This window comes from Seriola lalandi, unplaced genomic scaffold, assembly GCF_002814215.2.
Source record: "Seriola lalandi dorsalis isolate HSWRI2012SDOR001 ecotype SW California unplaced genomic scaffold, Sedor1 jcf7180002054580, whole genome shotgun sequence".
Classification (NCBI taxonomy): domain Eukaryota; kingdom Metazoa; phylum Chordata; class Actinopteri; order Carangiformes; family Carangidae; genus Seriola; species Seriola lalandi.
The window spans coordinates 843,724-868,489 of NW_019525133.1; the positions used below are offsets into that span (position 1 = coordinate 843,724).

At 40.1% G+C, this 24,766-nt stretch overlaps 1 protein-coding gene across 1 annotated transcript in view; it reads left to right on the forward strand.

Moving 5' to 3' along the window:
• Window positions 1–8,396: 8,396 nt before the first annotated feature.
• The window catches only part of LOC111663755 (ankyrin-3-like), a 123,673-nt gene continuing 107,303 nt past the window's right edge, over window positions 8,397–24,766 (forward strand). Inside the window, exon 1 of the mRNA XM_087177087.1 lies at window positions 8,397–9,246. Within this exon, the coding sequence (XP_087033213.1) occupies window positions 9,178–9,246 (69 nt within the window). The 5' untranslated portion in view covers window positions 8,397–9,177. The remainder of the gene's footprint in view (window positions 9,247–24,766) is intronic.

Sequence of the window (24,766 nt, forward strand, 5' to 3'; positions counted from 1 at the left end):
TGCTTGGTACCAGGAACAACACATTGAATAATACAATATAACAGTACTGATTTTTAAGAGCAGTGCTTGCTTCAAAGAAGGATGTATTTCTGCCAATTAAAAAAACGTCACATTTATTTGCTCTTGGTTGATGTGTTTGTACATGCTTTACACTATTTGCAGAGTGGATTAACTGACTGTGAGGAAGTGAGCTATTATGACACACTTCCACAGATGGGCAAAATGGCAAAAAAAAAAAATTTGTGAAGGGAAAAAATACATTAGGTTGAACATGAATTTGTTGAAATTCAGAGACGCATTTTCCTGCATTTCATTGTGTATCTGCATGTTTGATTTTGTGACTGTCCTCTGAAAGAGAATGTCAGCATTGGTTGTTTCAGCAAATCCACATAAACATTTGTTTGCATTCAGGTGACAAATACCTTTAATGGCTGTAGGAATTATGATTCTTCTCCATCAGAGGCAAAGGAGGAAGTGTGGAGACATTGTTATAGAGCCATAAAGTCCAGTTTGGCAGGAGGTCACGGTGGATGGATAGGCCTTTTGTTTCCCCTTGCCAGCTGACACTCAGTGTGTTTTAACCATAGACTGTATATAAAGATGGGTGTTGCCTCTGTTATGTCACCAATAGGTTTCTGAAGGTTTTTTTTTTTAAATCACTAATCATGTGAGCTTAGTGCTGTATCAAGTAGGTTTATTATTTGTACAAGCTTTGCAAATATAAGGTTTTTGTTCTCTGGTTTTCTCAGTCTTTTAAAAAGGATAGTTAAGATTTTAGTAAATTTATTTATATATTGCTTAAAAATAAAAAGATTGAAAGGACAATGATGGAGCTAGTGGTCTCTCCTCTCCTGTCCTGCTGAAAAGAATCAGGTTGCCTGTTAAGCTCCTTTTGTGTGTTTATATTGGTTAGTAGCATAAATGACTCCCTAAACGTTTGAGTAAAATCATTAGTAAAAATGGAGCCCTCCATCCCCACAGCTCTTTATCAGTCAGAGAGCACCTGTCTGGACCTGACCTGATTTCTGAGAAAAGTAGGTCTGAATTTAACCCTCATTGTTGTCAGACTACCTGAAAGGAAACAGCTGAAAATGAGCCCCTCACTCTTCACTGTACAGGCTGGGTACAGTTAAAAGGAAACTGTGTGTGATCCTCAGCATTTGGACAGTTTTGCAAATTGATAGGCAATTTTCTCCCAGTTCTTCACAGAGCTGTTTATGGCTCAGGAATGGGCTGGAGTTAGTGTAGGGTCCTCATTGGTAGAAGCACAAAATACATGTGCATGTAGGTGTGTCTAAGCTTTTCCCAGCTCTCCAGTCGATCTATGTTGAATAACCTCTCCACCAGTGCTCTAATATGCGGTATCTGAGTTTTCATGTTTTGATGTTTGACAGGCTTGAGATCGGACATGTGTGCTTCACTGTCTAATGCCTAACCTCATGTTTACTGCTGTGCTATTAAATCTAGTTCACATACTGAATATGGTATATACTTTTCTCTGGTATACATTTACATGTATAGTATGTGGTATAAAGATACATTTAATGTGTATTTACCTTGGTGGCAATATATTATATCATTAAAAAAAGCATCTGATTAGATCAAAACTAATGTAATAACTAGGGTGCACCTGGTTCTTTTCAAACTGTCCATTCAGTTCTCAGGTTTAATTTTACCAAGCTTTACTCAAGCTAATGGGTCTGTTGGAATGATTTATAAAAGTAGAATTTTGAAATGTTTAATTACATTGATTAATGTGGGCTAGAGGTGTGTGTGTGTGTGTGTGTGTGTGTGTGTGTGTGTGTGTGTGTGTGTGTGTGTGTGTGTGTGTGTGCTCGCGCGCGTGCGCGCACACACACACACTACATGGACAATAGCACTTTTTAGATGAATCTGTAGTTAATTTTTTGGGGTGCTGCTCCATTTTAGTCAGAATATCTTTATAATATAATTTCACCTGTCCTGGCTCAGAAGTTATGTACCACATCAGTGCATTTGATCAGACCAGGAAGCTGCTGCCAAAGGTGGCTAACATAACAAAGCAGCATTCCAGTAGGACATTAATATTACTAAACATGTTGATCTTTGTATGAAAATGCAGTTTTACAAATTTGTTTGGTAAAGTCTTGAAAATAAATTTTCATGTTGCAGTGTTTTACTTGGCATTTTATCGATAGATTACTGCAATAAAACAAGAGCTGCTGTCATAGGCACACTGATTGGGGTAATAATAACATTGCTTGCAATTATTGATTCCTGATAAATACACCAGTCAATTTTGAAATGTCAATTCAAATGAGATATTTGCAGCCACTGTTATTTGTGCAATAAGGCCATTACTGAATTGATGCTAAGCTTGGTATGCTTCATTGGAAGGCTGTCTTCATGAAGGGAACAGCATTCATCTTATGTGATGATTGATTTCTAGTGAAGGGGTTGTTTGATTTGTATGGAGCCCCTCCCTTCATGAGCCTGAGATGGGAACCCCCTGTAGAGCTGTCTGTCAGGCCCTATCTGGCCTCTGCATACAGCACATTGATCAGAGACCCTTCGATCCTGAGCATGATGGATGTGAAAAGACACTTCACTGAGGAGGCTTACAGGGTGGCTTTAATGGCAGTCTGGGTAGCTGACATTCACTGGCAGTTTTCTATTAGTGTTGTTTCTGGAATTAATGTTGACTACTGAAATCTGATTTCAAATATACATGGTTCATGGACAATGATTCCTAATGACTTGGGGGAGTTTTGAACTAGCGCAATCATAAGTTTAACATCTTGGGTTTTTATCCAAGTGTCTCAACAACTACTGGATGGATCGCCAAGAAATTTTATTCTTTCCCCATTCAAGATGAACAGTTTGGTTTATGACCAAATACCAGAAAAGGGAATGGTATTGTTAGGTATACTTTGTGTTTAGCAATATATGGCAAAAAAAGATGTTTATCATCTCAGCATGCTGTTGCTAGCATTTAACTCAAAGTACACTCTCAGAGCAGCTAGTGTGACTGTTGGCTTACTTGTTATTTTTATGATGCAGTTCCAAAGAGAATATTTCCTGACATCAGATTTCTGTATGGCCACACTGTTTCCATTAGGACTATTTACATCATTATAAAGTCTTTGTACTCTTTGTCTCCATCTGGTGAAGTGTGAATATCTCCCACAGTTCTGGGCTGACCACTCCCATCTCTGGTTTTGGATGTCTGAAAGCAGTCAGAACAAAAATTAGATTTCTGTGCATCACTTCATGTTTGACTGCGTTTGGATGATCAAAGTCACACTAATGGCCAATGTAACTGCAGCCAAAAGATCACTGTCTGATCCCATGACATTGTCTGGTCCTTTGCACAAGGACAGGATTCAAATTATGACAGATAATGGAGACTGTACATTTGCTTAATGTTTGTCTCTATCAATTCTTCAGTAAACACTGTTAGAACCATCGTCATAAAATGTTCACATCTTATATGAATAGCTTGTGAATGTATGATCAATCAGAAAATGTTAACATTTTACATAATCTAATTATTCTTACACTCACCATACAGATTTCCTCATTCTCCAAAATATATGGTATTATCAGTACACTCTGTACTCATATGAATATTATACAATACAGTGGTATATTTAAGCAGTTTTTCTAAGACTTATTACAAGCAGCTCATTAGAGCTTGGTACATGGTAACTGCAACTCTCTTAATATGCATTGGTAATCGTGGATCACCACAGTGACTGATAGCCTTACAGATAACCTACCGTACTAGAGATAACCTTGTGAGTGTCTCCTTACTGTGATAACTTACCGACCACCTTAGACTGCAGGCAAGAACACACTCAGTGCACACAGAATGGGGTATTTTGTAAGTCTTACATCCAGAATATGGGGCTTGTATTTGTGAGCACTTGTTACCATTGACTAATAAAAGACAGACCAGTGAGGTATTTTTTTATTCTGTGTGTTTTACCAAGAGATAATGTAACAGCAGTCTAGGCTGCATACAAAAATCATTCAGTAGAGTGTTTGGTAATAATCTAATCAGGAGATGAGAGGAACAGAGCAGAAATAGTGCAGATACAAGACTGCATTTCACTGTACATGTTTTTCTCTTTGTTCATCTGTATTATCATGGAGGATACGACAGATTTGGGGACGCTACGACAGCCCATTTTGTAGATCACTGCAAGAAGAGAAACGCTCCTTTTGATATGTAAATACAACACTCTTACCAAATATAACTCCCCCTCTAAAAAGTACAGCTGGGTTTGTGAGTACTTATGTTTATACAGTAAGTCAGGTCAGCACTTATAGCAACCAAGCAAGCCAACCTAAATGTGCCCAAAGATAAATAAAGCTGAAAGAGGTAGTACTATTCAGTGGATATAAAACAACTGGAGGACTGTCGTATTAGACTGCTTTAGTTTTAGCTTGGTGTCTTGATGCACTTAATAAACTGGCAATTAAATTATTATCTCATTACAACATAGTGAGCCAGTATGTTTTAATAACAATTTATTTGAACATAAAATTATATTGAAATTGTCTTTTTTTTAATGAGAAACCTTCATGGTGGGAGGAATATGTTGCCATAAACAGAAGTTTTAAATTCTCAATGACTTTGTGGTGTTTCCCAGTGTGAGGTGTGAAGCTTATAAATCCTAATAAATGGCTTGCTGATGGAGCTGCCTCCTGGCACAATCAATAATAACCACTGTTGGCACCAAATCAGAGGGACCACGCCCCGAAGCACACACACACATGCACACACACACATGCACACACACACACACAAATGTGCATGGTGTACATCTGCTGTAAGCACCTCTCAGCTTTGGTACATACACACTTTCTATCATACAAAATGGAGTGAAGAGAACGTATCCAGCTACAGATTAATGTGTGAAGCAGTGTGTAATCCTTCTCTGCTCTCACGCTGAGGACTTGGTGTTATAGATGGGGGAAATGGAGGATGATGGTCTTGACTGGAGGACATCATATGACAGTGGAGCTAAAGCTAGTAATCTGTTGTCAGCTTTCACTGAGGTAGAGCACGGTGTTAAGGTTAGGAAACCTTCACTGAAGATAAATCCTTGTTCCAAGCTCTGCCCACTTGTTGAAATAGTCAAATTAATTGATGTATATAATAACTTTGTTACAATATCAAGATTTAATTTGTACATATACAACATGCATGTTAGGCAGACCCCTATGTAAATGGTAATTGTCATGTAATCTCCTTAGCCTGATTGTCTTACCTGAATTAAGCTCATTATCTTATATTGTTAATTGTGAAACCCAATGAAAATGAAAAGTAGTTTAACTAGTTTGATTTGTTTATTGGTTTGATTTATTTATTATGTAATTGTGCAATCTTAATTAATTTAGTAGTTTAAACTTTTGCCAGAAAGACCGCAGCAAAGCAAGTGGTGATGGGAAACTAAACTAAATTGAAGTAAGTTTTTCACAGTCCCTCCATTTCCCTTCCTAATGAAATTTTCTGTTGGCTGCCAAACAAGCTTGCAATCATTTGAACAGTTATTACATGGAAGTACCGGTAGTTATTATCACATTTGTCATTTCTTTCGTCTGTCTCTTGGCCATAGTTTTGTTGAAAAAAAAAAAACCCCAACAAAACAAATATCTAAGTGGATTTAACTTATTTTAGGGAAGGATAAATGAATAATTTTTTCAACAAGTAAATCTTTTTTTCAGTGGCAGTACATAGTCGACGTGGTAATAAACAATAATCTTGAGCTCTAATTCTAGAGTTTAGAATTAGAGCTAGAGCTAGAGCTTATACTAATTCTAGAGTTTAGGATTAGAGCATATCTGACTGTAATTTGATTTAATTTGGAAACTGCCAGAAAGGTTTATGGACTGTGCAGCCTAGTGTCAGTAAAGTGACCAATTAATCAAATTTCAAGTGAAACTAGTTTGGCTCAAAGTGACATCATTAAGACTCTTTATCTAAGCTGATAACAACATATCTGCACTAAACTATATATCAGCCAGTATGTTAGCTTATCCAGTTTATCAGCCTGTCTCTAGTTGTCATTGTTCAAGTAAGTCAGTGCTAGCTGCAAGATTGTAAGGGTGTAGACTAAAAGTGAAGCATGTTGTTGCAGTGTTTTTTGTTGTTGTTTTCTTCTTCTTCTTTGTGTGAAGTTGACTGCTTGAGTGCGTTTGCTGTCAGGTTTTATTGGGCAAAACCAGTACATAGACATGATTCAGATTCTTGCTCTAACAACTCGTAACAACACTGTTTATGTGTTTGATTCAACTCAGCACCTACCAGGAATTTATTTGTTTGGTTGCGTTTTCTCCAGTCTTTGTCTGCAGCAGAGTTCTAGCATCACAGCTTCAGGGTACAGCTATAGTTCTTGCTCAAGTTGAAACATTTTTAAGTTGAGCGGATACGCCCTTGCATCTGTTTGTGTCCATTTGTGTCTCTGCATTGGAACAGTATTTTTCTAGAAAAATCTGGCAATTGTAGTCTAGGCTCCACCACTGGACCTTAACCGTGCAACACTGTAGACAGTCACCCCGCTGTAGCCAGATGATCCAGCGGTTTTCACCAGAACCAGGCCCAAGGCTCTGGTGTATAACTCCACACCAAGTTTGAATGTGACCATCTGTTCATCTCTGTAATGGCTAATCAATTAAAAGTACTTTGAACCACCCAAGGTTAGGTGGAGTGACCAACACACACTTATAAAGCTCACACGAAGCTTTTCAAATATTTTCAATAGCTGAAACTACATTTATTAAATAATATACTACGCTTGACTTTCCAAGTGAAACATTAAGATCCACCACAGGATTTTGACATAATTAAACTCTATTCATGTGCGCAGTCAGAAAACTGTTGCTCTCCGTCATCTAACCTGACAGCCAACAAATCCAAGACCTACGTATAGATCTCAGATCAGAAGGAACACAGCAGGATCATTTAATCAGCACCCACACAGGTGAATATCAGGTAATCATATCATTCATCAACCATATTCTGCTTAAGGGCCCTTATGGCCAGATTTCTGGAATTAATATTAATATTTCATAACTCAAATTAACCTAATTTAAAATCAAACTTAAAATACTGCATCCTACAGATTTTTCTTATTTAACTTAAAAAACTTGTACCATGGCTCCAACAATCTCATTTCAGCACTGACTGACCATCTCCATTTGTATTTACCAGTGACCTTTATCAAGTTATAGCAGTAGGCTTACAGTCCGTTACCTGTTGTGGTCAGCCTGGCTGTGCATCACTCAGGTCAGCTGACTGACCTGTTCTTGTCAGAGCTCCAGAGAGAGGCCTGTGAAAGGAGCTATATAACTACACTGAGATGGATTTTGGCTCTTAAAACCACAAATACTTTCTTATGAATATCAGAATTTCAAATAAAATGCGATGAAAATGTAAAATATGGGCCCTAATTGACATTAAACAGCATGGTGGTGATGGCATACAGCTGGTCAGGAGCAGGAGGGAGGGAGAGATGGTTAACAGCAATATACCCCCAGAATAAAGAACCTGTTGTTCAGAGGGTAATCACAACAAACCCTGCCTGTTCGTGCCCTGTCTGCTCCTCATTTGTCTTCTCATTTGTTCTTTCATCCTCTCCATGCCTCTTGGTTTGCCTGTTTTACTGATATCACATTGTTGTTGTCTCAGCCCTCCCCATCTCCCACTGTCATTTTCTCCCTCCTTTCTGTTTCTCACCCTCCTATTCACCCCACCCCTCCCTCTGATCTCTCCCTCTGTGTCACCCAGGGCTTTTTGTTCCGATTTTCTCCTCCTCGCCGATTCACTTGCTCTCCTCCTGCCTCATTACCTAGATGTTTCATTGGTTGAGAGCTGTAGCTTGTTGAAAGCTGGGAAGGCGTGGTCTTTTCAAAGTCTCTCTCTGTCTGTTGAGTCGTGACTTCAACATATAGGTGGTTATTGGTTGGATATTGTTTGAATATTATCAGCCATGTGTGCATGTCTCCCTTTCTGCTTCACCCTCTGCCTGCCTGTCTCTGTCTCACACACACACTTTTACACACATACACCTCAATAAACTCAGCCAACCAGTCAGTCATTCAGTCAGTCAGTCATTCAGTCAGTCAGTCAGTCAGTGCCGGGTGCAGTTCTGTTCTGTTCCAGTTTCCAGTAAGCTGATCCTGCTGGCAGAGGCTAGTGGGGAGACTTCCTTTTCTGGAAGGACCTGATGCATCGTGTTAATGATCTGCTCTCTCTCTCTCGCTCTCGCTCTCTCTCTCGCTCTCTCTCTCTCTCTCTCGCTCTCTCTCTCTGTCACGCTCTTCCTCCCTCTCTCTCTCTCTCTCTCTCTTTTTAACCTCTCTCTATTGGCCTGTCAGAGGAGTGGAGAGTCTCATTTCATATCACAACGTCTGTGCAGGGAGCAACAGCAGAAATAATCCAGCCAGCAGGTCGAAGAGACTGTGTGGATCACGCCCCCCTCTGTCTCAGCTTTATGCTCTTTCCTTCTTTCACTAACACCAGTAACACCATTTCACACTATTTTCCCTCGTTCTCCCTCTCTTTCTTTCTGTCTGACCAACCCATTTTCCTTTCTTTTCCTAACTCTGTTTGTTTTTGTGTCTCTCCTCCCATTTTTGTGGGTCTTTGTCTCTTTCTCTTTTGGAAGAGCGTCTCCAATCTCCAGCCTCAGGTAGGGAGGACCACATCCAGCCAGGAATACACTCCTTCAATCTATCGCTCTCTTTCCTTCTTTATCATCATCCTAACATCCTCCTCCACCACCTCCTCATCTTCCTCCTTCGCCTTTATCTCTCCACTCTCCTCCTGCCTCCACACCCTGTCTCTGAGTGCGCTGGAGAGAGTCGCCAATTGCGCACGGCAAAGGCAGCAAGTGGGAGTGGACCTCGGCGAGCGTGCTTGCAAGTGTGTGTGTTTGTGAACGTGGAGAGGAAGAGGAGAGGAGGAGGAGGAGGAGAGCATCAGCACAGTCCTCCCAGTCTCTCTTCTCTTCACGCGCACTCCCACTCTGCATGGAACAATCCTTCCTTCACTGCTTCTAAATGGACATTTCTGTGACAACGTTTCACCAGTGAAGACAGCAGCTGCTGCCGCTCCACTCCACAAGCTCCTTCATGCTGGATTAAAAAAAAAAGTGAGGAGAGGAGAGGAACAGGGGGAGATCTCTGAACATGAGTGAAGAAGCTAAGGAGAAAACAGGCGGCGGGAAAGCAGCCCATCGCAAGAAGAAAGGAAAAAAGGTAAGAGAGAGAAAGAGCTTTCTTTGTCTTGGTGTGCTTCCTTTTGCTCAGTTGTTTAGGCTCAGCAAAAGATGTTTTATGTGTTTGTATGGAAAGTAAGAGGTTGTTGGATGAGGTGAGATGAATGGGTGAGGTCGATTAACCCATTACAAAGTGACTGAAGGTGTGTTTCACCGTGTTTTATTGGTTTTTCATAAATTATTTTTGGTTTGATCATTTATTCTGATTAAGTCTTGGTTTACCACAGCAATTTTCTGAGTCGGTTTTTGTTACATACGAGCCAATTGATTTAAAGTACAGCCTGTACACTTGGTTGTTTTTCTGTGAATTTTACTGTCAGGTGTAGCATTTTCTTCCCTAAGATTGCATGAGTCTCTGACATGAGGGAGAAATATTTGTTTAGCCTCACCTGGAATGCTACTAAAGCCCATTGAAATGCCATCTGTCAGTCACCACTTATTACAATCCTGACGCTGTGACTGGTCGGTCTGGTTGTTTTGCTCTGGGTGATTGACTGAGGGAGCAGTGCTATGTAAAGTGGAGAGAGACTATGCATAATGCGAGGCAAGGGGATGTCCTCAGGGGTTAGGGTGGGGGCAGCAGAATGCACGCACCGCATAGGCAGTACTGTCAAACTCCTCCACAGCTGTGCATGTTTCTTTATGTGTGTGTGTATATCTGAGACACACACTATATGTAACGTATGCATAAGTGCCTTGCTGTTTTTCTCAGGAGTTGTTATTATGGTTTTTAATTGGAGGTGTTTGGAGCCACAGAAACATGTCTTGGCGATGAAGCAGAACGTTTGGTTCATGTGTTTGTGTGCTTGTACTTACAAGTGTATACTTATAGGGGGCTTTCAGGTTGTGGTTGACAGTTAGACACCTTGAGCATGTCTGTTTTGTGGTATGTGTATTACTTCCATGCTGTTGTGTCAGAGTGGCTAACCTATGATAAATGTATTTTAGTGGTGAAAGCCATTGATCACAAACAAACAGTGTCACAAATAATACATGTTCACAGACAAAAGGGTATTTTCCGGACCCTGTGAGCTGAGTTGGGGCTGAAGTTGTATTCGCGGCGGCCCCTTGATGTCAGGGGTTTGTAGGATGGTGAAAGACCAAAGCAAAGCAGATGAGCACAGCTACAACAGATTACCACTATATGCTTTACAAGGCTCAGTGGGTCTATTATTGAGAAGGAAATGTGTTCTGTGTTTCCCATTGAATAATTTATAGCTGCTGTTATATGTGCCACCCTTATCAGGGGTAAACTGTCAGTCTGGTTCCTTAATAACAACAAAATACAAGATTTTCGAACTACTGACTTAGTGGAATATCATACGTTTAGTGTTGTGGAGGCTGTTGAAAATTAATAAAAGTGATCAAACTGAACCTTGTTTAACACAACAACAAACTGATGTGGAATAACAGTTGAATTAAAAAAGAACAAATTGTTAAAAAGAACACAGTGTCAAAGGAAAATATATATCATCAGGGGATATCTTTTATGATCGCAGTTTCTTTGATGTTATGGAACAAAAAAACAAAACAAACAACAAAAAAAAATAATAATATATATATATATATATATATATATATTAATATAATATAATATATTCGAGCCCAACCAACAAGTTTGCTGGGCTGATATCAGATTTTAGCATACTGGCATAAATGTCATCTGATGAGTGACAAAAACTGTGTACTGGTACAGAAATACCAAATCTAAGGTTAATTAATTTATTCGTCACACTGACGAGGTGATTTTTGGACTGTAAAATATCCTGTTCAGTACATATATTGGTCACAGTCATCAAAAATGTTTGTTTATTTTATGTATTTAAAAACGAGAATATCAGCAAATATAACATTACCAGATTTTTAAACTCTTGAGATTGGTGTCTCACAAGCCTTGCAAATTAAGTATGTGTCAGGCTCTTCTTCAGTATGCAGAGGCAAAGAAATTTTAATTTTGATTTTAAGCAGAAATATCAGTTTGGAGCGTCCCAATATTATGAAGATTCAATTCTCCATCTCCAACTCCATTTCCCAGCAGATTAAGATAAAGGAGGTTGGGTTAAATTCACCAATAGGATTATCACTGAGGCCCAAAGTTGTCCATTGATGTATTTTCCCCAACAAGCCTCAGCCTGTTATCTCTCTCACACAAGCTCCAGACTGCAGCCATGAAACTGAAAATATTTCCGCATATTAATGCTTTTTACATATGTATGTTGCTTCTTTGTTATGTGTGTACATGTGCAAAAGTGTGTCTATGTGTGTCCTGTATGTCTGTGTTTCACTTTGTGCACATGTGCACGCAAGATCACTATGCCAGATGTGTTAATGATTGTAGCCATGGAAACTAGTTTCTGTTCTGAGCGAAAGATGTCGAGGGTGAGAGCAGGCGGGAGAGAGAGAGAGAGAGAGAGAGAGAGTGAAGAGGGGGTGGACTGGTGAACTTGGTGGCCAGAACAGAAATATATTTTTCATGAGGCAGCTGCTGTGACGGGGGAAGCTCAAGGATACAATCAAATATCTTTTGACTCAAGGTCCCAGACTCATCATGATTGATGACGGGGGTCGTAAATCAACACCAAACACAATGTTGTGTTTGCCTTTTTATGGTTGTGCTTATCAGTTTATGTGTGTGTGTTTTAAGTCTTCTGTGTCTACTGCATGTGTGTATTTGTGAGTGACAGAGTTTGTGTAGCATTTTGCTGTTTCTCAAAATGCTCTATCATCTCAGAGAGGCTTAATGATAAGAATTTGATGTAATGATAGAGATAATGAGGCTTACATAACACACAGACACGCAAATACACACACATATATATATATACACACATGCACATTATTAAGAGGAATTCAGTTGCATATGTTCCCACCACACAGAAGCTGCTGTTGGGTCAAGTGAAGCCCTTTTATCGAACATTTGTACATGTTGGTTGTGGGTTTGTGTGTGCATGTATGTCTGAAGTGCATGCTTGTCTTTGGACATCTGGTTTTCTGTGCTGTGTTTTTGGTTTCAGTATAGTTAATTTAGCTGCTAAAATTTCACACAGAACTGTTTCCTAGCTCAAAAGAAGACAGAAATAAGGGAGAAAAATGTGCCTGCAAGATAAAAAGTCCCCAGGGGACTGTGTAAGTATCTCCCCTCCAGAATCCTAATACCTATAACTAAACTCAACAAAATTTAACTGCTTGACTAAAGTGAGAAAGATTATCAGGAAAAATATGTTTCATTTACCCTGATCTATAACATGTTCATGTACAATAGATGTAAACTGAAAGGTAGGAGGTTGCAGATTATAGGGATTAAAGGATCTGGTCTGAGTTTATGAATTAAATTTAAATTTAAATTAAGATTTAGACAATGGACAGGCTATGTGATGAAAGAATAGTGCTAAGCAACTGTACAACTTTGCCTACATCAATGGCTTTTTCCAAATAAATCTCAGCAAAGTAAACATAATGTTATATAAGCGATGCTCACACACCAGTTCAGTTCAGTTCAGTTCGGTTTCACCAGATTTATATCTTCCAAAAATAATCTGCTCTAAACTCCAAGATGTGCTGTATGTTTACACTTAAGATGTTTGTGTAAAGAACGATGGTGTTTCTGTCAGACAAAGCTAAGCAGAGCTGTTTTCAGTATTTTTGTCAAACATGCTGATGAATGGAGACAGTTGAGAAATGTGGTATGACTGATACTCCGAAATTCTGTCACAAACAAGCCACTGCAGCCGATCATATTTCTCCACAGTCAGTATATTCTACTGCTCACTCCTCACAGTATATTTCACACTCCCAACACAACGGCAAGCAACACATAGAGTAAATTTACTTGTTGCTGTATTTTTCTGTAAGTGACATACAAGCTTTTAAAGGCCTGCAAAAAAATTTAGCTTTTTTTGTACTGTAGATAAATCAGCAGCAAAAATGAACAAAGAAAAAAATAAAAGGGACAGAAGAGTTTAGCTCATTTTCCCCATTGTTTCACTTTTCACTGGACTGTGTACATCTCTCTTTTGTGTTTCCTCTGTTGTCTTGTTCCTAATGAGTCAGCCAGTCAGTCAGGCAGCAAGGCTCGGGCAGCTCTGTTCTTTGTCTTGGATGGAAAAACCCTGCCAGAGACAGATAGCCCCGCGTCTGGAGGACTGGTGAAATAAGCCGTTCTGTGACAGTGCCTTCAAAGAAAAATGGCACATCACATCCTCCAGATATCAGCAGGGCACTGGTGAATGTGCTGATGGAAGATGTGAAGCGTGTGTGTGCATGTCTGTGTGAAGGGAGACTGGGAGAGAGAGCAAACAAAGTGCTGCTTTTGTTTTTCAGATTAGGCTAATGGACTTGGCACAGATCAAACCCTTAAGAGGGATAGCTTATGTTTTATGAGCTGTTTTGGGAAAGAGTATGTGAAGCAAAGGTGTGCTTTAGGCAGAAAATACAGTAAATACAGTATAATGCTAAGAAAAGCCGAAACAATTGATCGATTATTTGATCAATAGGAAAATGATTAGCAAATATTTTGATAAGTGATTAATGGTTATCAAAGTAAGATGCCAACATTTGATGTAAAAATGTGAATGTTGTGGCGTCGTGTGGCGTAGTGGTCTAAGCAGGCACCCCATGTGTAGAGGCTACAGTCCAGGCTACAGTCCTCGCTGCAGTTGGCCCCGGTTCGAGTCCCGCATCGGAAGGCCTTTGCTGCATGTCATTCCCCCTCTCTCTGCCTCCCCATTTCCTGTCTCTCTACTGTACTATCGAATAAAGGCATAAAAAAGCCCAAAAAATATACTTAAAAAGAAAAAGTGAATGTTTCTGTGGTTTCAGTTTCATAAAATAAACTAAACAGTTCTTCCAGAAAATATTTGTAAGATTAATTGATAATGAATCATCAGTTGCAGCCCTATTGCTTAGTGTCTTTAATTACCGGCAATACAATATGTATATATGTCACTGATGCTCTGACTTCTGTGTGCGGATATTTTAAGAATGAAACATGCTAAAATGTCAAAGTATTGACACTTAAAAAAAAAACCTTTTCAAATATCAAGCCTGGTAAAGATTCAATCTAGAATCATATTAAACTCTATAAAACTTGTTTTAGGTAAGAAGTCATGCATCTTCCTCCACCGTTTGCAGTAGGACACACATATAACACACCAGAAAAATAAATTGAACCTGATTGATATTGGTATCAGGCCATCATATCCTGGGTGCAGCATAGAAAGGTAATGACTTATATAAAGCTGAACACATACACATGCACATGTGCTGTATCAGTTGGAGTGTGGAGGTGTGGATACGTGCACATGTGTACTCCCTCGGTAGCTCTATAAATGTATGCATGCATGTGTGTAGGTGGGTTTATTCCTGCAGCTTCTGTGTGGATGTGTGTTTGGGTAAGTAGGCGTTGGCGAGCCCGGGCACAGCTGCACGCCCTGGGGAGAGGGCAGAGGGATCAGCCTGTCAGAGCTCCATCACTTCTGATGAACTGTCTCTGTTCCGCTCTCTCCACTGAGTGAGAGGGGGATGAGGTGAAAAAGAAGGAGAGTAGCCAGGGAAGAGAGGGATATGCACAGGAGAGAAGGAGGTGAAATAGAGAAGGCTAAAAAGAACGACTGAACACAGAGAAGTGTGAGTGAGGTGTGATGGAAAAGAAGGGGAGAAGGAAGTGTAAAGGAGGAGTGTTTCGCTTTCTTCACTCTGTAGCTCTGGAGCTCTCGCTTGATCTCCAGCTTGGTGTAGGGAAGGTTTAAGGGGCCAGTATGCTTCATTAGAAGTGCCTTTCAGATGATCAAACCCTTGCCCCTACATTTTTCCAATGTCAGAATTTGGGACATTGTGTCCAACGGTTTCTTTAACTTACCAAAACCAACAATCTGACATCACACCCACTTTACAAAGTGACTGTCCAGGAGTGTGGAGGTGAGAAAGATAACAGGGTTTCAACTCCTCCCTTAGGCTTTCTTTTTTCATTCTTTAGTCAAGAAGTGCCACACTATGAATGTCTTTCAGGAGAGTGTATGAAATGTGCAGCGTTATAACCACCTTGTGACCTTTGGGAACAGCTATAAATATTTTTGTCTACCAATGTGCTCAGAAGATACAGTACATCGTACAAACTTTACAAGCGTAACCTGGTCTTTATGAGGCCTGCGTGAATGAGTATCTTACTAGTTGACTGGCTAAAAGGCTGACCAGTTACTTCACTGATTTGCTGATGGCTTGCAGGTGTAATCACAAGTCAGCTTTCTGAATATAAACCTGATGCAGCTGTTGCCAGACAGAGACACATGCATTTATCCGCTCATGCAGGCTTTAGTTTGAATACAAGTATACAGTTCACAAAGAGAAACATGCACATACAGATTACAGAGCAGCTTTGGCCAACTAACAAGGCTGTTGAACCAGACCTAATGAAGAAAAAGGCCTAACAAGGGCTCGCCACTATTCACTCCATCCATGCACAAACCTCTTTCCTTACTCCCCAATCCATCAACGAAAGCAAGCAATTTGAGAAATGCCTTGGTGAGTTTTTTTTTTTTTTTTTTTTTTTAACGCCCTGTTGATGAGAATGAATCGATACCAGTGAGAGCTTGACGCAATTTAAAATGAGTCCTTTAAAAAATGGCTAGCGCATGTGTTGGTCTGATATCAGAATGCTTTTATCTATCAAACATGTGAAACTGTTCTGTAATCAAAACAAGGTCAGGCCTGAGTCTGAAAGTTTATTTTCTTGAGTCCGGAATAATATTTTTGGCATGTATTTGTAATCATAATACAGAAAAAACATATTATTCATATGAATAAAATAGCTGATTCACTACCAAATTTGAATGCAAAAAAGCTCAATATTTTCCATCTTTGGCTGCCTGGTGACCCAGACTGGCGTTGCTTTGGGACGTCTACAATGTAATAATGTGTGCCTTCATATCCACTCTACTGGTATTTTCCTCTGCTGGCAGTCACTGCTGTCTGAACCCCTGCAACCTCTTCCGTTTCCCACAGCTTCGTCCGGAAGGCTCTTTACATCTTGCTCTGTCGTGCTTTTTTCATTCCTCTTCTTCTCTTTTCCTCTCTTCTTCAAAAGGCTGCACAGTACGAGTCAGTAATGAAAAACGAGTGAAAAAGACAGAGTCAAATAGAGAGTTCCACTGTCAGGTTTAGAAACCCCTTTTATCGAGTTTGGGATCCTCTTTAAGCCTCTCCTGGCTCAGTGTCGCCATAGCAACTGTTAAATGCAACAGAGCGGGATAACAAAAGCTTTTGTTCTGTAGAAAAAGCAATAACAGTGGTTTATGCTCACTGTGGTGTCTGCCGACCTTGTTGTGACCGCAGCACTGTCTTACCCTATTTCTCAATTATTTAACATCAGTGGCATTACTGAATGCCCGTATTCATGTATGAAAACTGTGAAAACACACTGTGCAAACAGACTAAAGTCACTGGTTTATTTATAGTCCATACCTAAATGAACCAAGTCACAGATGCACTGGCTGTTAATTGTCCTTCACAAACAATTATCACCACAGAAATGGATGCATGAGCTGTTAAGGCCAAGGTCACGATGCAGAGAATATAACATCCAGACTATTGTCTGAGAATTGACAAAGATCACACTATTCCCACACTAATTCCCACAGTAATGCTGAAGGGAAAAGACATCATGTGACCTAAATTCCTGTTTATCATATTGGATGTGCAGACTTATTGTGTTTATTCACAATAAATGCGTACAGCAAGCGGTGCGGTGGGTGAAAACAGTCTAGATGTCAGTTTCAGATTTCAGAACCGAACCCCCACCGGGACCTTAATGGTGCCAGTGACAGAAAATCCAATGCTATTTGTAATTAAAATAACTTATTAAACACAATTTTACTAACTTAAATGGAGGGAAGGGGGGTCTCCGTCCCTCACTGTCCCTTTGGTTCTCAGGTGTTGTTTATTTGAGTCAGATGATGTATTGTTAGATCAGGAATACATCCACAGTGGAGCTAAGCCAGATGGCTCACCCCTGCTTCCTCCATGGGATGCAGAATGAAAGCTTGCTAGTGAATCAAATAGGTAAATGAAATGAAAGATGAACTTTGTAATCCCAGACAGAGGAGATGGCTGCAGTCTCTTTCAAACAGGCCATGTGTTAAGACCCTTGAGCTGGCTCTCAGCTTGAAGATGCACTTAACAGCAGGATCTGGCTTCCTCTGAAATTCAAAATGTCTGACAGATAGCCTCAGAACTGAGGCTGTGTTTTGAGGTGTGGCGAGGACAGATTGCCAGTTTAGCACTATCCATGCTAAACCGTTGCCAGAAAAACAGGTGAGGGAGACATCCTGGAGACATGTTCTCCTAAGCAATATTTTTTCAGTACCATTCATTGATGCTTTTTGACGAACACATAATTGCTGCCTGGATTATGTTCGGTGGGGACTATTGTCTTTGTACTGCACGGAAGTCAAAGGGAGGTGACTGGGATGGATGGTGGATATTGAAAGCAGAGCACTTTCCCTCAGGAGAGGATCCTGAGTCCCATGTGTGGTTAGGTTTAGGCACCCATTAAGCACTTTAGTTAAGGTTAAGGAAATATGATGGTTTCAGTTACATGTGTATAAAGTGTTTAAAGTCACTGTTGACTTTTTCAATATTAAGCCAACTAGAGTCTTTCCCTAACCTTAACCAAGTGCTAACATAACCGTAACAGAGTTAAATTTTGCTTTAATCAATATGGGCAGGTATTGTATTGCAAAGTAACTAGATTAAATCCAGTGTAATTGATCATATCTCTGATACATTCAGTGTTAACATTTTGCAACTTGCAAAATACTTTAATTGGTGTTTCCTCATTATGTGGACAAAAACATAATCTTGGTGTGACTAAGAAAAATGATTTGCTATTGCAAACTGGTAATAAAACTGTGATTTCTAGAAGACAGAGTTGTCAGACAGGGTCAGAGAGGAGAAGTTTGTTAAAATTAATAACTGGAATCCTAGTGAGGTAAAAAGGTTCCTTTTATCCCAAAATATTGGGCCTTTGTTCTGTGCCTCTTGTCAAACACCTGCTCTGCTGTGAAAAGAGAATTTCCTTTTGGGGATCAATAAAACATTGGGTAACAATTGCTATTAAAACTCTTATGTGCATATCTGATTTTGCATGAACAGGATTTCCATCAGCCCTCAGCAGGGGTTCCACAATGTTGCATTTCCCTTATTCATGGTTTAATGGTTTTCCCCAGGCTGTCTGGTGGCTTTCTACAGGGCCAACCCGATGAGTGGGGTTTGTGAAACAGCACAGGGAAGATGCGGGGGTGGAGGGAGGTATGCCGTCTGCAACAACCATAAATGCACCTCTTTTTAAGATTTCACTTCAGGGATGACAGCAGCGTAATGTGAATCCCAAGGTACAGTAGCATTAGGGAAGAAAATTTGAAGTCATGAGTAGGTATGGAGAGGCAAGGCGGAGGATGATGATGGATGAGAGACAGGAGAAGAGTGGGAGAATCACATCTTTAAAAGAGAGCAAAGTGTAGGAAATCACGACAGGTGAAACACGGGGGATTATGAGCTGTTAAGCAAAGAAAAGAGTGGGAGGAGAGGAGCTGTAGGAGAAGTGCATGAGTATAAGGATGTATGCAAGTGAATGCTCACATGTGAACCTAAAATAAACCCCTACAGGCATGCATGAGATCCACATTCCCAATGGGCTTCAGTGACAGCGATGGCACTAGTTTTCTCTATCACAGTATTGCGTAACTCAAGAAATCATCCTGGTTTCAGTTTAAGAACAAAAATGTTCCCCTCATCTCTTCTCTCACACTGCCTTCCTCACTCCTTTCCACTCACAGTTACAGAGTGGAGGAGCCAGACAGATGGGATTTGCTTGCTATTGATATTGATAACTCAATTTCTGTTGCAGACAGACCAATGTGTTTTTGATTTGATGATATTCTATGCTCCCTGAGGGATGGAGTAAAAGGTGCCTGTCTGCTTGCTATTTATCTGTCCCTTCCATTTGACATTTTGGAATTTTTCTGAGCCAGTTACTTTGCATGAAACTTTAATCATTAATGATCAGGCAATCTCAGTCTTTATTGCCATGTTGAAAACCTGCAATGTTCGTCTTACTACATCCTCTATCCGACACACCATCCACCCCCCACATCATTGACTTTAATGAGGAGCTGGAAGTGGTAATATGTGTTCAGTCATTTTCCAAAACACCTGCTTTGCACAGCAACACACATCCCAGGGTGTTATTGCTGTTTGATTGAGGACCCACATTTATGATGTCCACTGAACAAACAACAGTTATGTAATGGCCCATTAAATGAAAAAGCCGGATGCCACTGGAATGGCTTTCACTGTCCAGGATCGTATGAAGCTATCTTATCACTTAAGTTGTTTCTCGATAAGGCTGAACACAGAATAAAGGTGCTGGAATATTTTTCTTAGACAACTTGGATAGTGATTTGATTGGAAGTGATACATGCTTCTTGTTAAATAACGAGCAGTAATTCCTGAGCAACTGTGTTGGCTTCAGGTCAATGTTAAGATCAGAGCAACTCTGTCTGTGAAGGTTAACAGACATATCAGCATTTTTGAAAAGCTCTGTTGACCCTACACGACACTGGGATTTTCTATTACAAATCTGGAGAACATTTTTTAAAACTTTAAAACATTCTCTGCGTTGGAAAGCACCAGTTTAGGATAGTTACCTGAAACATGGTGGAAACTATTGATTCTGAAATTGATCACTGATCGTGGCCGCAGTGCCGAGTGCCTTCTAGCCACAGTTGCCATTGTTGTATACACACACTGAACTGTGTTTACTGGGCTCGCAATAAGCTGAGGTGTGAGAGTAGCATTGCCCGAGGCTTAGATGAGGCATGTGGGAGTTGCACAGGGATAGCATGGTGATTTTCACAGTACAAACAGTGTATGTTGTGTTTTTCCATTCGCTGAGTGTGTAGATGTTTTTGAATGACCTAGCGGCTCTGCAGAAAGCTGGTGTGTGGATTGGTTTCTTTTAACAGTCACAGGGTTTCTCCTGCCCTGTGGTCATTGACAGCACACAAGATGTGACAACCTCCAGCTGTGAGGGTGTGAGTCTGCTAATGAGATACCCTCTGGACCTGTATGTGCGTGTGTGTCTGTTTGTATGTGTGGATGTGTTTGTTAATGGAACGACCTGAATAACAACATGGACATCTTACAAGAGGTTATAAAAAGATCATTCCACACAAAACGTGTGTGCAGATTTTATTATTTTAGTGGAATAACAAAGCAAATTGGTAAGTATAACTAAAAGGTAAATTCAGGGTTTATTACAGTTTAACTTTTCCTTTGAAGTTATTTCCTTAAACATAGTATTGTGTCTTACAAAGACAATTTTGAATGAATGAATTTGAACATACATACATATATTTATATATTTAAATCCAGTAACTGTATGTGATCATGCAGTTAAAATAGTCTCTGCTCTCATCAGTGTCTCCATACACATTCAGAGCATGCAGAGGGAGTGAAAATGAATTGCCCCCACTCTTAGTGATTTAATATGATTAATATAAGTAGGTAGAAAATAAAGGGAGGAAGGGAGGGTTAATGTGGTGGGATACAGCAGAGAGGATGTAAGGATGATATGATGGTGTCTAGGAGACAGCAGGGGAAAGAGGGAGGTAAGGTAGCAGAGAGGAGAGAGGAGGCCTGAGTCTTCACCCACTTGTGTCATGAATAAATCACTGCTGAGATCTCCTTGCTGTCCAGCATGGACCAGTATGCTTTCATAGTTATAGCTCATCCCAGATGGCCTGGTTTACCCACAGAGAATAAGCCAAGTCGTAATTTACCAGCTGGGGACTCTTTATGATTGCTTCATCCATCATCAATTACCCAGCAGAACTGAAGTCAAACACTTCCAAAGTATGCAGGGGACTTTAACAATGTGGACATCCCTGATATTGAATATTACCTGCATGAACAACAGACAAAAAATGTTAAAGGGAAGATGGATGAGACTGTCAAATATTAACAAATAACTCAGAGAAGTGGAGGGGGGGGTGAGCCAAGTAATAACCAACATGTATATGCAGGCGACTATATTAGAACATGTACCTGAACATTAAACATAAAATGTCCGTCTAAAAATCACTGCCCTCTTTAATACAGTCGCAGAGGAGGGTGTTATATAAAAGTGAGTGGGAAGACCAGATCAGCGCCAAAAGAAAAAAGAAAAAAAAACTGAGTCAAAATTACTAAATGATGTAGTCTTGTCAGCTCAGTACAGTACTGCACACCCATACAGAAAGTAATGGAGTTGTAAGCGAACAAAGAGAAACCATTTCCTCCCCTCAGTGTCATTGAACAATGGAGACATCCTCTTCGCTGACCAAGACAGAGAGGGATTGAATGGTTCTGGAAAGACCCATGTTTCACTGTAGCTGTGATTAATAATGTTATTCGTCAGGGCTTGTGTGTCTGTATGCTTCTTTATTACAGATGCATGTAAAAGCATAGACACAAAGAAGAAGACAGAAAGTATAATAGCATAAGGTACAATTGAGAGCGAAAGATTAAATATCTGTTTTTCTCTGCCGACTAAAGCTTTTGTTTCTGGTAGTTACCACCATCATGGACCTTCAGGAGTCAAAATGTCATGTAAACATGTAATCAAGTATCACTCACTTAGGCCTCAAACCTCTGGAGTTCACTCGAACACGTGATTTTGTATTGATCAGTAACCACAGCTCCACAAACTCCCATGAGATTGCTTTTGTCATTCTGCCATAATAGTAATACAAGAAGAGTTTGTCAAACCAAAGACAGGTCAATAGCAAAGACACAAATCTCTCTGATATCTCTAATATTTCTTCTGTTCTATTGGCAGTGTTCAAGCTTCTTTGATGTACCGGTACTTCAGTTTAAACATAAAGGGACGAGATATTGATATTTGATATGTTATATGTTTCAGTAACATTAAGCAGGATGTTCCTTCAAAAATATCATCTACGTTTTCCTCTTACAACTTTGATCTTGATATTAGCAAACTTCCATATTCACAAAAATAAATAGAATTTCAATGCAATTCTTTTTTATTCGGTAGGAGAAAGAAGTGGATGATGTGGGTTGAGGTTACAGGCTGTTTTATGCTTTTGTTTTTACTGTGTGTGTGAAATCATGTCAGAATACACTGGGAAGCTTTTTGGATGCATTGAAGTGTCAGGTTGTTTTTCTTTTGCTACATTTTCCAAACACGAGAAAGGCGCAAATAGATGACGCAAGTTGTTGACATGTCTCGTCTTATGTCTGTGTTATTTTTCCCATTTACATTTTAGTGTAATGACTTACACGGCATTCATTGCACCATCTGACGTGCGTGGCACAGATTGCAAACAAGTCTGTGTTACATGCAGTAAGCCTGTAGGATTGTTATCATCAAATGGCCCTCAGTCATGAACTTGTCTTGGACATGACTTACTGTACCTGACTATGAGCTGAATTTTAAAGCATCCACTTGAGCAACTGACTGGTGATGAATCTCCAGGGTTCCCCTTGTGCCCCACTTCATTCGTCCAGATGGCAAAAAATGTTAAAAATGTATTTGTTACCCAAGGAAGTGTGGCCAGAAAAACATTTAAAGCTGCATATTTTAATTACCCACATATCATCTATCAGGTGATCTCTGAGGAGTGTCGTCTTCCAGATTACTATCTGCTGCAAAGCTGCATTGCTGGAAGCTTGTGTTTAATTTAATAACATCGGCGCCCAGATAGTTCTCTGATTAGCATCATTGTAATAATGGCTCTGTACAAGGGATTCTGTGTGTGCTTAAACTTCCAATACATATCATAGAAAATATTATTTCCTAAGTGAGACTGGCAGCTAATTGTCTGCTTTACCAGCAGAGTCACAGTTAGAATTGGATAAAGACAGCATTAGTATTGACCCTACATGGGCCTGTGATTGGCTAATGCGCTGAGAGCTGAAGATCTGTGACTGACAGTGTGGTAGACAGAGGCAAATGAAGTTAACGTGACTTCTGCAACACTTTTGAAATCAGCTAAATGGGTTTATGCTCAAGAGCAGTTGAACTGTTTGGGTCTGAAAAATCACAGCAAACAAGAAAAGAAAAAAACAGAAGCATGTGAGGCCAAGGCAAGAAGTTGCCCTTTTAGTGGCTCTGTTGGAAGAAATATCCATATAGCTTTGTAGTTAGATTAGCTTAGCTTGAAGAGTGTTTCATGTGAAATTCTGAAGGGATTTTCTCCAGTGTCATCTGGGATGAGATTGGAGAGGAGGAATGATCTACATTCTGCAGTGGGGCTTTACCTTATTATTACATCTATAATACGAGCTAATTGGAGCTGTCAAGCTTCTGATAATCTGTATTAGAGTGTGCTATTCAAAAAGGGACTGCACAACCTCAACACTTCTAAGAGATGATTAGGGAGTGAGTGTGTGTGAATACGAGAGGCAGAAAGAAGAAAAAAAAAATCATGCAGCTAGTGAGTGAAAAGGCCAAGCCCAGCAGCGGTTTGTCTGACAGAGAATGTAATGAAATTGATTGGTAATTCAAGAATTCTCCTCTGCTATTCATCTTGCGTTTGAACATTTTTGAAAGCTACAATTTTTCTGCGTAAAAAAAAAAAAACCCACCAAGACCAATGATGACAGCCTGCGGCTCTATGCCCAAACAATAGAAAAGTCTTGTGATGTTGTTGATGTCTTTAAGTAGAAGTATCTTAAAATAATCTTAAAGTCACATGAGTTACTTTGTGACACTGTACCAACTTCCTTCGATCAATTTATACATCCATCCATCCGTCCATGTTCATCTGCCTCTCAAACCAAAGCAGAACCTTCCAGCTTCAGGCATTCACACTCTCTGGCTCAGTGCAATAAAACATTATCCACTGTCTGACCTCCTTTTCTCCTCACAGTCGCTGCCTCCTGGTGCACCACTCTCTCTCTCTCTTTTTCTGTCACTGTCTTCTTTCATTTTTATTCTCTCTTCTGTTTCCTCCCTTACTGTCAGCCTGCCCGTTTTCTCACAGCTGCCTCAGAGTGATGGTGAGTTACTGTGAAAACCTGAAGGAGGGTAGAATTTTTGACCAAGAAGCCTAGTAACACACACACACACACACACACACACACACACACACACACACACACACACACACACACACACACACAGCCTCAAGATCAAAGCTCACATCGCTCTCTGCCTGCCGACAAGCCAGATCACCGGGCAGCCCAGGATAGAGAGAGAAGTACAAGGTGTGGAGAGCATGAGGTTGGAGACAGAATGTAAAACATACAGATCACTGTTGAAATGTTCTTATCTTTGTATGTCTGGGCTTCACCACAGTATGTACATATGTGCTTGTCTGTGCTTGACGAAGCTGTACAGGAAAAGTATGTGTGTAATGCTGAGTCTTATCTCTTATTCCTCCTTTGGCACAGCCAACGGCCACTCAGCCCAGCATGTGGCATCTGGAACCTGCCTGCCAGCCAGC